This window comes from Haplochromis burtoni, unplaced genomic scaffold, assembly GCF_018398535.1.
Source record: "Haplochromis burtoni strain Fernald_Lab_line unplaced genomic scaffold, NCSU_Asbu1 Contig_627, whole genome shotgun sequence".
In the NCBI taxonomy this organism is placed as follows: domain Eukaryota; kingdom Metazoa; phylum Chordata; class Actinopteri; order Cichliformes; family Cichlidae; genus Haplochromis; species Haplochromis burtoni.
The window spans coordinates 229,547-243,180 of record NW_024582988.1 but is presented as its reverse complement, the minus strand read 5'-3'; the positions used below and the strand labels follow the sequence as shown (position 1 = coordinate 243,180).

Genomic DNA, 13,634 nt, shown 5'->3' with positions numbered 1-13,634 from the left:
ACCAAACACACACACACACTACACACACACACACACACACACACACACACACACACACACACACACACACACACACACACACACCATGAACTATGTGACCAGTCAGGTAGGAGACTGATTAAAGAGAGGGCAGTGGACTTTTTAACCAGATTGTTTAACACAATCTTGGAGATTGAGAGGATTCGTGAGAAGCTGCAGTAAGTACAACTTATTAAACTGACCTTTGGCACCTTTGTTTTGTCTGAAAACTCATATGTCTGATATATAGTACACTTGAACTGTTTCACACTGCATCAACAATGAAAGGTCTGCAGTGTCAGCGTGATAGAGAGGCGTATAAAAGAGGAAATAACAGTTCCCTTTTTAGTGAAACTCGACTCGTCACAAACTTTCCAAGATGCACAACAGGGTCTCCCCGCTTCTTCTTCCAACTGTATAAATGTGAAGCAGGTGGACAGCAGTGACACAGCACAGAGAACAAGCCGACAGAGCTCAGCTGAGACTTTAATCCACTGCTGCAACACGAAGCCAACAAACAAACTTCAGGATGGCCGCTCCTCGTCTCGCTCTGTCTGTGGTTGTGCTCATGCTGGCTGTCATCGCTCTGACTGAGGGTAAGGCTCGTTTTAATGATCTGACCTTTACACTGTGTGATGAATAACAATTTGAAATTAATATTAATATGATATTCAGCGTTTATACGTAACAATAAAAATGTTTTTTTTAATTTTTAATTGAGAAAAACAAAAACAAATCACTCAAATCATTAATTTTATTACACAGCAACAATAATTCTTGGCTGTTTTATTTACAAACTAATAGACCATTAATAGCAAGCTATTGATTTTATTTTTGATAAACAATGTATGAAACTTTTCTTCAATCTTTTTCATTCATAGGAGTTACTAGAAAGAAATTCTATTTCTGAAGCTAAAGTCATGAACCATTGAAGCTGTAGCATTCAGTAGTTTGTCTAAGATAAAGAGTCCATTCTAATGTGCAATATGAAAATAATTAATGTTAATGCAGCATTAAACTTAATATTAACATATTACTTCATAGATACAGTAAACAGAGGACAGGTCACATGACAAATCTGACCACTTCATAACTCAGGGGAACAAATGAGCAGTTGCACAGTGTCGTCAACTAAACATACAGTATCAGATGTGACCTCACACCAGCCAGCAGGAAACTGAATCGGAACAAAAACCAGGAAGCAGATGATGTGGTGCTGTGTCAGTGGCTCAGTTGTTAACTTGTTCCTGTTTGTTTGCAGGTATGCGCGGTGCTGGCCCAAAAAAGTGCTGCTTCCGCTTCAATGACCAGGAAGTGCCTAAAGGAAGAGTGGTCAGCTACGTCAAGACCAGCCAGCGCTGCTCCAAGCCCGCCATCCTGTAAGTACACAACCTCACAAACACACATCACCACCATCACCAAACCTGCCCCTCCATCCTCTGACTCTCCTCTTTCTGTGAACCTTCAGGCTGAACACAGTGGCAGGCCGACAGCTGTGTGTCAGACCTTCGGCCCCCTGGGTGAAGCAGCTCATCAGCTACCTGGATGCCAAAGCCGTCCCAGGACAGACATCCAACCTGTAACCATGGAAACTACTTTGGAAGAGCCTTCATGGACAAAAGCTGGACAGTTTATATGTTTAAATGCTGGAAGTTTGTATAACCAAACAGCAGCTCTTCTGTCTACATGCTGAATCTGTATCAGATATTCTTATACTTAAAGACATAATTATGAGATTCATTTGCAAATAGGAATAATTTCCTGCAATCCAAACATTTCTTTGTTTGTTTACTCTGTCGTTCTTTTAATACTGATATTTAATATTTTTACATTTCTGACTTTGAATATTTATCTTATTATACTGAATAACGAGTGTTTTTGCTTAATACAACACTGAAAGTCTGACCGTAAGCACTGTGATACTTTGGAGTGTAATCTGAAATGACTTGAGAAGCTGTTCTTTGTGAAAGAGCAGTGCCTCCCACCTCCACATGGTGTCATCAGTAAACAGCAGAGTATAAGCTATGGGCTGCAGCACTGTTCCTGCACTGTGGACAGTTCGCTTGGTTTTGATGTAAAACTTAAGTATTTGTGTTTTTATGATTGTGCTGAAAACTTCACTTTAAAATAAAGGATAAAGGATCAGTGAAACTTTGTCATTGTGAGTCTTCTTACAGAGTGTAACAGCTCGTGTCACATAAACAGACAATGGAACAACTACTGATGTCCTTTGCAGGTGTAGAGTTCAACCTTCACTTTAAAAAACAAACAAACAGGAAATGACACTTAATCAAATCCTTGCTTGCTTGTGATTCAGAGAATTTTTAAACTCAGTTTTAAACTTGCTGCTGTTTGTTAGATTACACAAAGCAAAACCAAGAACCTTGGAGCATTTTTGACCAGGACATGTCCTTCAATGCACAATTAAACAAATATGTAAGACTGCTTTCTTCCATTTGTGCAACATCTCTAAAATTAGAAATATCCTGTCTCAGAGTGACGCTGAAAAACTAGTTCATGCATTTATTACTTCCAGGCTGGACTACTGTAATTCATTATTATCAGGATGTCCTAAAAACTCCCTGAAAAGCCTTCAGCTAATCCAAAATGCTGCAGCAAGAGTCCTGACAGGGACTAGAAAGAGAGAGCATATTTCTCCTGTTTTGGCTTCCCTTCATTGGCTTCCTGTTAAATCCAGAATTGAATTCAAAATCCTGCTCCTCACATACAAGGTCTTAAATAATCAGGCCCCATCTTATCTAATGACCTTGTAGTACCATATCACCCTATTAGAGCACTTCGCTCTCGCTCTGCAGGCCTACTTGTTGTTCCTAGAGTATTTAAAAGTAGAATGGGAGGCAGAGCCTTCAGTTTTCAGGCCCCTCTTCTGTGGAACCAGCTTCCAGTTTGGATTCAGGAGACAGACACTATCTCTACTTTAAGATTAGGCTTAAAACTTTCCTTTTTCTAAACATATAGTTAGGGCTGGACCAGGTGACCCTGAATCTGTCACGGCTGGGGCAGCAGTTGTGTGGTGGAGTGAATGAGGACCCATGTTGCAGACAGCGGCGGAGGTGCGAGTGGGTTTATTTACAGTGCACAATAAGAAAGGTGAGGGCAGAACTGAATATAAACCTAAACTGGGGAAAACTCATAATAACAAAACACAAAACCATAACTGACAAAGTCACACGCAGGGAAAGACACAAGGCAGTAGGCAGGGGATGGAGAGCTGGAAATGGAGAGAAGAATGTGGAGCAGAGAGACGCAGAATAACACAGACGTACCGACGAGGAACACAAGCAGGCATACACTATAAATACAAACAAGGTAATCAGGTAATGACACACAGGAGTGGAGCACAGCTGATACTAATTCACAGGATGACAGGAAGACACAAACTGACACAGTGATAAGAGACCCAGACCTTCAAAGTAAAACAGAAATTCACAAAGACAAACTCAGGGACATGAACAGAGCACAGAAGGGAGAACACTAAAGCACTAAACACAAGAACCAAACCCTAAGCCCAAATACAAAATAAGAATTACCACAAAACATAAGATGATACCAAAAGGAAACACAAAACGCTGGGTCACCAAACCAGGAGCATGACAGAATCCTCCCTTAGTTATGCTGCAAAGTGTAGGCTGCCGGGAGATTCCCATGATGCATTGAGTTTTTCCTTTCCAGTCACCTTTCTCACTCACTATGTGTTAACAGACCTCTCTGCATTGAATCATATCTGTTATTAACTCTGTCTCTCTTCCACAGCATGTCTTTATCCTGTCTTCCTTCTCTCACCCCAACCGGTCGCAGCAGATGGCCCCGCCCCTCCCTGAGCCTGGTTCTGCCGGAGGTTTCTTCCTGTTAAAAGGGAGTTTTTCCTTCCCACTGTCGCCAAAGTGCTTGCTCATAGGGGGTCATATATTGTTTTTTTCTCTGTATCTATTATTGTAGAGTCTACCTTACAATATAAAGCACCTTGAGGGGACTGTTGTTGTTATTTGGCGCTGTATAAATAAAAGAAATTGAAAATGAAAAGCTACGTTTCTACTAATCACCACAGGTCTGTGTGCTGGTCAGTTTTCAGAGGTCCAGCACAGCATCTGTCATCATACTGCATCACAGCATGGTACATTAGTTGCATGTCTCTGAACAGGAGAGCTCTCCAGCACATCATAAAAACAGCTGGTGGCCAAACTGTGTGCAATCAATCTCAGGTGGAGCCTTAAAAGCCAAGAACACCATCAGAGGTCCAGCCTAGCCTGGACTCATTCACTGTCCCTATGCCATCCAGAAAGGCCTGTAGGACATTTATCCTTTAACTTACCTTTGTAATGTGGAGGAAATGAACCAAATTATTAACATGATTTTGCTGTGCTCTAAGACATCATCTGATTAGATCTCATTTTGATGGATTGGTGATAACTGTTCCAAGCAGGTCCTTGGACGACTCAAGCAGGTGGTTTTAGCCACAAAAAGCTTTTACGCTGCCGACAATAGCAAAATGGTTAATGCTGCATGTCTTCATCATGAATAATCCTGTTAAAAATCTCTTTTCCAGCATCCTTTTAAAACTTTTGGGACATTTCTTCAGATTTATAGCAGCACTGTTCCTGCACTGTGGACAGTTCGCTTGGTTTTGATGTAAAACTTAAGTATTTGTGTTTTTATGATTGTGCTGAAAACTTCACTTTAAAATAAAGGATAAAGGATCAGTGAAACTTTGTCATTGTGAGTCTTCTTACAGAGTGTAACAGCTCGTGTCACATAAACAGACAATGGAACAACTACTGATGTCCTTTGCAGGTGTAGAGTTCAACCTTCACTTGTTCAAAATAAAGAGAAATAACATTTAACCAAATCCTTGTTTGCTTGTGATTCAGATGCCCTTTTTCAATTCTCAATTACACAAGTCCGTTCTCGCGTTCTTGCTAAGTCCGGACGTTATGATAACGTGAATACGGACTGGAGATTTGTACCATTGTAACACCAGCGTACTTGATGATGTCACATTTCCAGAATTTTTACTGCCTTACTTTCTTAATTTAACTGTGATTAATATGTTATGAAGCTTAACTTTAATCTCAGCTAAACCGATTCCCTCAGGAACAAATAAAATACTGAAATAAACCAAACATTAACATTTTAAGTTATATAAGACACTTATATATCATGTTTAACTGGAGTAGTGAAAGACCGCGGAGGGTGGAGTCCGCTGTTTTCGCTGGGCTCTTATGAGCCTTGACCTCCCGGTCTGCTATCGAGCTGGCGGGTAAGAGATTTCTCCTAAACGTCAGAGCACTTTTGCGAATATGTGATGTCTTGATAAATTGAGCTGTGCTTATTTGTGCTTCTCCACCAATGCTGCATTTGAGTTTTGATCAAAATTCTGTGGTATTTAACTCACCAAGTCCACACACAACACTCCCCACTCCAAAGCCTAACATTTTACACTAGGTGACAAATTGTCAGTATTTTACGCTTCTGTGCACCCAACATGTCCCTATTTTACCAGATTGGAAAAATGAGGAAACATGAGAACCATTTGGAATGATCTTCACATGTACGTTCGTTTCACTTATCATTAAAGTCCTGGTTAAGGTTAGATCGGTTAGATAAGATTATGGTTATTGGTTAGGGATAAGGTTAGGGTTAGCGCTGCAATACACGGCTGGGACGTGGATTACCACAGGAGCGTCATTCTGCTGGATTTCATCCATAAGCCGACACGTGGCATAAGAATGCAGAAGGTCACCTTTCGGGTGCCTCAGGAACGTCTCGGGACTTGACAAATCGTCACTATATTATGCCTAGGCAGTGTGAACGGGCTGCAACACAAGTCACCACTGATGCATGCCCAATAAAACGGGTGGAGCAAGAAGACATCAGGGAATTTTTTGCTTTCTCGGCTTGATGCGTACTTTGCGGGTTTCCAAATTCATGGGCTTCGTCCTCCTGAGGCCGCATGTGTAGGCCAATTATGTCACAGCAACGCAACAAAGGCTGTCCAATTTCGTAGACTCCTTCAAATGCAAGTGACAAATACATCCTCCTTTTCCCCAGATTTGAAGGATGGGTCAGGTGTATCCTTCGTGGCCCACCATATCCCAGAATTCATAGTGCGGCCCAGCCAATTCCAGTTTCCAACAATGGTGGCCGCCACTAAGTTTTAATATTACTGTTATTACTCTTTCTGGGTCACAAAACAAACTTTTAAGATATTTTCAGGAAAGAATGTAGCTGTGTAAACTTCAAATATCTGCTCAGTTTATCAAGGCATCATATTTGCGACATTTTCGGAGACTTCCGTTACACACCAGCTCGATAGCTAGCCAGGGCAAGAACAGCGAACTCCCGGCACATCATTTTCAACCCCCGCAGTCTTTCGCTACTCAGGTTAAACATGATATAGAAGTATATATATATGTCACTTAGATAACTTAAAAATGTTCTTGATTGGCTGTTTTCAGTGTTTAATTTCTTTGTGAGTAAATCGGTTTGGCTGAGATTACAGCTGAATAAACAGAAAAGTGATTAAAGAGAAGTGTGAGATGATCGAGGATTTACGCCAGTGTCCTGTTATATTTTAGACATCGAGGAGGAGACGGCTGAGTTTATTAAACTCCAGCTGGTGACGCAAATCTGAAGGCTAGACCGTCCAGTTTCACAGCCTCTCACTTCCGGCCCGGCCTTCGGAGGACACGGCCACCGCGGTCTATTTGGTCCTCCGAAGGCCGGGTAGGCCGGAAGGATGCAGGAGGATGCAGCCTATAAATTTGGACACCCCCTTTGAATTGGAATACTACTTGGTCTGATGACGTATCACGAGGCCACGAGACCGCAAATACGCACAAGTATGCATATTGAGAGAGGCCCTTATAGTACTAATCAGGTGGAACTAGATAATCTGCCACAGCGCACCAGATCATTTCTCACAGCACACCTATATGCCACGGCAAAGTGTGTGGGAAACAGTGCCTTATAGGACCCACTGGAGGGCTGCAAGAATACCTAACACAAATCCCTCAACGTGATCTTCAGCGAGAGGATATCATATTATCAGTACTATCATAAGTTGCTCTGGTGTCTATTTAAGTGACATGAGTTGTTGCAGTATGCAACAAAACACAGGATGACAAAGACAAACTTTAGCTGATCCTGTAACTTTAATTTAAGGAGTACACTTAGTAGCATAAGCATGCAAAACAAAAAATGTTTACTCAGACTTTACATATAAACCAAGCAAACTGTCCACAGTGCAGGAACAGTGCTGCAGCCCATAGCTTATACTCTGCTGTTTACTGATGACACCATGTGGAGGTGGGAGGCACTGCTCTTTCACAAAGAACAGCTTCTCAAGTCATTTCAGATTACACTTCAAAGTATCACAGTGCTTACGGTCAGACTTTCAGTGTTGTATTAAGCAAAAACACACTTGTTTTGTAAAATATCATAAAACATTCATAGTCAGAAATGTTAAATATCAGTATTAAAAGAATGGCAGTGTAAACAAGCACACACACAAAATCGTTGGACTGCAGAAAGATCATTCGTAAATTTTGTGACCCAGTGGAAACCTGTACTCAGGATGTAGCTATAACATTATGAGGTACAGATTCAGCATGAAGAAGAGCTGCTGTTTGGTTATAGCTTAAAAACTGCCAGCATTTAAACATATAAACTGTCCAGGTTTTGTCCATGAAGGCTCTTCCAAAGTAGTTTCCATGGTTACAGGTTGGATGTCTCTCCTGGGACGGCTTTGGCATCCAGGTAGCTGATGAGCTGCTTCACCCAGGGGGCCGAAGGTCTGACACACAGCTGTCGGCCTGCCACTGTGTTCAGCCTGAAGGTTCACAGAAAGAGGAGAGTCAGAGGATGGAGGGGCAGGTTTGGTGATGGTGGTGATGTGTGTTTGTGAGGTTGTGTACTTACAGGATGGCGGGCTTGGAGCAGCGCTGGCTGGTCTTGACGTAGCTGACCACTCTTCCTTTAGGCACTTCCTGGTCATTGAAGCGGAAGCAGCACTTTTTTGGGCCAGCACCGCGCATACCTGCAAACAAACAGGAACAAGTTAACAACTGAGCCACTGACACAGCACCACATCATCTGCTTCCTGGTTTTTGTTCCGATTCAGTTTCCTGCTGGCTGGTGTGAGGTCACATCTGATACTGTATGTTTAGTTGACGACACTGTGCAACTGCTCATTTGTTCCCCTGAGTTATGAAGTGGTCAGATTTGTCATGTGACCTGTCCTCTGTTAACTATCTCTATGAAGTGATATGTTAATATTATTTGCTGCATTAATTCTGTGTGTGTGTTTTAATAGTTTTGGAAAAATAGCGACTACTCATCACCAGTAATACAGGAAATCACACTAATGATTTACTATATGTCTTTGCATTTTTAATACATGTATATTCAGGACTAGATCTCAATATTTACTATTTGTTTTGGCTTCCATACCCAAAAATGTAAAAGTCTCTTAATTAAAACGAGCCTTACCCTCAGTCAGAGCGATGACAGCCAGCATGAGCACAACCACAGACAGAGCGAGACGAGGAGCGGCCATCCTGAAGTTTGTTTGTTGGCTTCGTGTTGCAGCAGTGGATTAAAGTCTCAGCTGAGCTCTGTCGGCTTGTTCTCTGTGCTGTGTCACTGCTGTCCACCTGCTTCACATTTATACAGTTGGAAGAAGAAGCGGGGAGACCCCACTTTGCATCTTGGGAATATCCATGACGTGGCTGTGACTTTTGCCATTTTACTATAGAGGGTATTTTTTTTTGGGCTTTTTTTTTCTCTGTGCTTTCGGTTCTCTATATAAACTGTTTCACTGTTAAACTAAAATGAGGAACCGGTTTTTACACATCGAGTTTCCCTATTAATTACGTCTCACTTGAGCGAGGGTGTGACTAAAACTACAAAAATCTGATCTCTCTCTCATCTGCATAATCTGCTCTTTATTATTACACTTTTTATCATTGGTGCGGTGTGAAACACAGGAGAGCAACCACAGTTTAATGATGATACAGGTCATATGAGTATCCAGACAATATAAGGAGTCCAATGGGCAGCTCACTAAACAGACTGAGCACAGATACAACAGGAATCTCCAACTGAGCAACAAACTTCCAGCCAGTAATTATGTAAATAAACAAGGACACAACAAAAGGCAGCAGGAGAATGACTTGAATGAATGGAATGTAGTAAAACACGTTTGGATTTTTTGACTCCTATGACTGCTGGGATGAAAGTTTTATTGTGGGCTTGGAATCTATCAAAGGTTCCCATGAGAGTCATGACCTGTGGTGAGTGTCTTAGTGCTGGCTGTCTGACAGACAAGCTGTGGAATCACACAGGAGACTTTTCTCAGTAATAACTGTTGAAAGTACAAGAGACACCACATGGATGTTATGCATGCATGTGGTGTCACACTGATTCAGCATTCAGCCAGCAACATTCACATGAACTTGGAAAGTTTGAGCTAAATTTCGCACTCATGTCTCACTCACTTGTGTGTTTCTTAAACAATAAAATGTAAATCAGATGAGGACAACAAATTCATGGGAAGCATCAGGAATCATTTCTGTTCATTTCGAAATAGCCCTATGGTTTTTAAAATAATTAAAGTCATTATTATTACAGTAAGTAACGTTTTTCTCCCCTCACTCCGAGCCAGTTGCAGCAGATGGGGGGCCCTCCCTGAGCCTGGTTCTGCCTCAGGTTTCTTCCTATTAAAAGGGAGTTTTTCCTTCCCACTGTCACCAAGTGCTTGCTCATAGTTTTGATTGCTGGGGTTTTCTTCATTATTTTAAGTTCTTTACTGTACAATGTAAAGTGACTTGAGCCGACTGTTGGTGCTATATAAATCTAACTGATATGAACTGAATGGAACTGTCAGATATACGGCGCTAAGTATTATACAGTTTTTAGGATGTAATTCATTCAACATACAGTGAGATGGAATCCGAGCCAACCCTGTTAATACGGGTTTACATGTTGGTTATGTTTAGAATCAACACGTCAGGCAGTTTGAATGTGGTTTGATGCATACAGCTGCAATATTCTTCCAGCTGCAGACATGGTGGTATTTTTAAATAAGTTGCACTCAGACTTAAAAAGAGAATTTAAACCAGTAAGCTAGCTTAATCTAATGTAATATACAGGGTGGGCCATTTATATGGATACACCGTAATAACATGGGAATGGTTGGTGATATTAAAGTCCTGTTTGTGGCACATTAGTATATGTGAGGGGGCAAACTCCTCAAGATGGGTGGTGACCATGGTGGCCATTTAGAAGTCGGCCATCTTGGATACAACTTTTGTTTTTTCAATAGGAAGAGGGCCATGTGACACATCAAACTTATTGGTAATGTCACAAGAAAAACAATGGTGTGCTTGGTTTCAACGTAACTTTATTCTTTCATGAGTTATTTACAAGTTTCTGACCACTTATAAAATGTGTTCAATGTGCTGCCCATTGTGTTGGATTGTCAATGCAACCCTCTTCTCCCACTCTTCACACACTGATAGCAACACCGCAGGAGAAATGCCAGCACAGGCATCCAGTATCCGTAGTTTCAAGTGCTGCACATCTCGTATCTTCACACCATAGACAATTGCCTTCAGATGACCCCAAAGATAAAAGTCTAAGGGGGTCAGATCGGGAGACCTTGGGGGCCATTCAACTGGCCCACGACGACCAATCCACTTTCCAGGAAACTGTTCATCTAGGAATGCTCGGACCTGGCACCCATAATGTGGTGGTGCACCATCTTGCTGGAAAAACTCAGGGAACGTGCCAGCTTCAGTGCATAAAGAGGGAAACACATCATCATGTAGATGAAGAATGGACCCACTATCGTTGTACCCCATATACCACACCAAACCATCACTTTTGTTGTTCCAACAGTCTTGGAGGGATCCATCCAATGTGGGTTAGTGTCAGACCAATAGCGGTGGTTTTGTTTGTTAACTTCACCATTCACATAAAAGTTTGCCTCATCACTGAACAAAATCTTCTGCGTGAACTGAGGGTCCTGTTCCAGTTTTTGTTTTGCCCATTCTGCAAATTCTGTGGCCGATCTGGGTCATCCTCGTTGAGATGCTGCAGTAGCTGGAGTTTGTAAGGGTGCCATTTGTGAGTAGCTAATATCCGCCGAAGGGATGTTCGACTAATGCCACTCTCCAGTGACATGCGGCGAGTGCTACGCTGTGGGCTCTTGCTGAATGAAGCTAGGACAGCCACTGATGTTTCTTCATTAGTGACAGTTTTCTTGCGTCCACATTTTGGCAAATCCAACACTGAACCAGTTTCACGAAACTTAGCAAGCAGTTTGCTAACTGTAGCATGGGAGATGGGTGGTCTCGTAGGGTGTCTTGCATTGAAATCTGCTGCAATGACCCGGTTACTGCGTTCACCAGATATCAACACAATTTCGATCCTCACGTGTTAACCTCTTCGACATGTCAATGGCTGTGAACAAAGAGAAACTTGTAAATAACTCATGAAAGAATAAAGTTACGTTGAAACCAAGCACACCATTGTTTTTCTTGTGACATTACCAATAAGTTTGATGTGTCACATGGCCCTCTTCCTATTGAAAAAACAAAAGTTGTATCCAAGATGGCCGACTTCTAAATGGCCACCATGGTCACCACCCATCTTGAGGAGTTTGCCCCCTCACATATACTAATGTGCCACAAACAGGACTTTAATATCACCAACCATTCCCATGTTATTACGGTGTATCCATATAAATGGCCCACCCTGTACTTTTATTATGAGTCACAGCCTGTGTCTGAGTCTGAGTAAACTCCTACACCAACAGAAGGTGGTGTTTTTAGAGTATTGGCGTACTCTAGTAGGGCCACAACAAAACACATTTTCCTCAAATTCTAGCTTTTTTCTTGTGATGTGGCTCAAACACAGTCTTGTGAACATGTGAAGGTTAAATGGGTTGAAGATGGATGTAGCTTTCAGGGCTGAAAAGTGCCTTAAACCTGCATTTCTTCTAATGACCAATGGGGGGTTGACTCCTGTGGTTTCAGAACCAAGTCTGGCTGTGTAGAAGTCTATGGGAAAACAGCACTGTAGCTTCTTTGTTCTGTGACCTCAATGAAAACTTTCCTGCTGGTTTTATGGTTTCAGCTGTTACAGTTTCACATCCACCTGAACACCACACAATATTCATATTGTAACTTTTGTTTCCCACTAGTGTAACAAGGATCATAAAGCTGCGTGTGTTTTAGGGTGGGCCTACATTGTGATTACCATGTGACGACTGACAAAAATGTTCAGCTTCATCCTTTGTACTGATGTTTGGGTTGCTATTTTTTTGTATAAAATCTATGGATAAAATGCTCAAACGTTAGACAATAATTTGGCATGCAGATTCATTTGAAGTCAAGATTACTGTCTAGATTGAATTTATAGCATGTAGAAACCTAGCAGGGACAACATGTAACACCTTTGCAATATTCTGTAACCAGTGACATTTCCTGCACATCTGTTTGCAGGCTTACTGTATGTTTCATATCATGGTTTATTTTCTGTAGTAGTCATGTAATCATAGCAGGCCCAGGTATGAGTCAGGTATGTGAAGTGACCTTGCATAATGTCATAAAATCATTCTGGATATATAAGATGATAAGACACCATAAGGATCACTTCCTTTCACTTCAATATTTTAGGTGTTTATATTTGCTGTATTCAGTTAAAATATTATTATAAAATATGTTTTTTCAAATGTAACAGCACATGCAAATCTGTAATTGATCAAGATATTTATATTACTTTATCCAGCAGACAAAGAGCAACATTATGTTGTCCCCTGGCCTTATACAGTACAGGTGTGGCACACCCAGATATTGAATGAGAGTACAATGGGGGTCTCTGAAAAAGGCCCAAATTCATGAGACAGCCAGTAGTTACGAGCAGACCAAGCAGAGCATGGCTCTGGCAGTGGCAAAAACTCAGGTGTGGGAGTTCAAAGAGGCGAGTTTAGCAAACCATCAATTATATGGTTAGGTTTTGTCCTGAGTTCCTTAAAGCGCTGCTCATTCTGGGTCAGGAACCTGTTGCGTCACGTGAAGGCATTTAAGTATCACTGGGTTTTGTTCATGAGTAAGGGAAAAATGGTGCTGACTGACAGATTGATATGAAGTCTGCAGTGATGCTGATGCTATACCGACATGTTGTGGTGGAAAAAGAGCTGTGCGGAAGCAAAGCAGTTGGTTATGGTCCTAACCTCAGTTGTGGTCCAGTTCTTGCCACTGAAGGAATGAGGCTGTGGATACAAGCAGCAGAACTGCAAGGATTCATTCACTTAATGAATTTCTGGAATAATCAAAATGAATTAACACGCAGGACAATTCAGAAATAAAAAACAATGATTAAAACTTATTTTTAATATAATATTCGGCATGCTAAATAACATAGGGTGATATGGTGTAATAGATTGAGCCACACATGTTCTATATTTGACTAAATGTAACAATAAAGTCACCCATTGTCTGTACTTTAAAGTCTAAATAATGTAATCTGTTCTTTGTTATAGGGATGAAATTGATGACCTCTAGTTTACAACCTTTTGGTAAATGTGTGATGCA

General features: G+C 41.4%; 2 protein-coding genes across 3 annotated transcripts in view; one reads left to right on the top strand and one right to left on the bottom strand.

Annotated features, from left to right (window-relative positions):
* LOC102304763 (monocyte chemotactic protein 1B) overlaps positions 1-8,719 on the bottom strand; it is a 24,471-nt gene extending 15,752 nt beyond the window's left edge. The window contains exons 1-3 of one of the 2 annotated variants that reach the window (XM_042214914.1): positions 8,527-8,719; positions 7,957-8,074; positions 7,738-7,867 (exon numbers count right to left, since the gene is read on the bottom strand). In XM_042214914.1, the coding sequence (XP_042070848.1) occupies positions 7,753-7,867; positions 7,957-8,074; positions 8,527-8,593 (300 nt within the window). In that variant the 5' untranslated portion in view covers positions 8,594-8,719 and the 3' untranslated portion in view covers positions 7,738-7,752. Of the gene's footprint in view, positions 1-7,586; positions 7,868-7,956; positions 8,075-8,526 lie in introns of those variants that run through there. The other variant, XM_005948965.3, reaches the window with a different exon arrangement.
* Positions 409-1,634, top strand: LOC121811826 (monocyte chemotactic protein 1B-like). Its single transcript, XM_042214915.1, has 3 exons — positions 409-614; positions 1,280-1,397; positions 1,487-1,634. The coding sequence occupies exons 1-3, from the start codon at positions 548-550 to the stop codon at positions 1,599-1,601; spliced, it is 300 nt and encodes a 99-aa protein (XP_042070849.1). The 5' UTR covers positions 409-547; the 3' UTR covers positions 1,602-1,634.
* Positions 8,720-13,634: the final 4,915 nt, after the last annotated feature.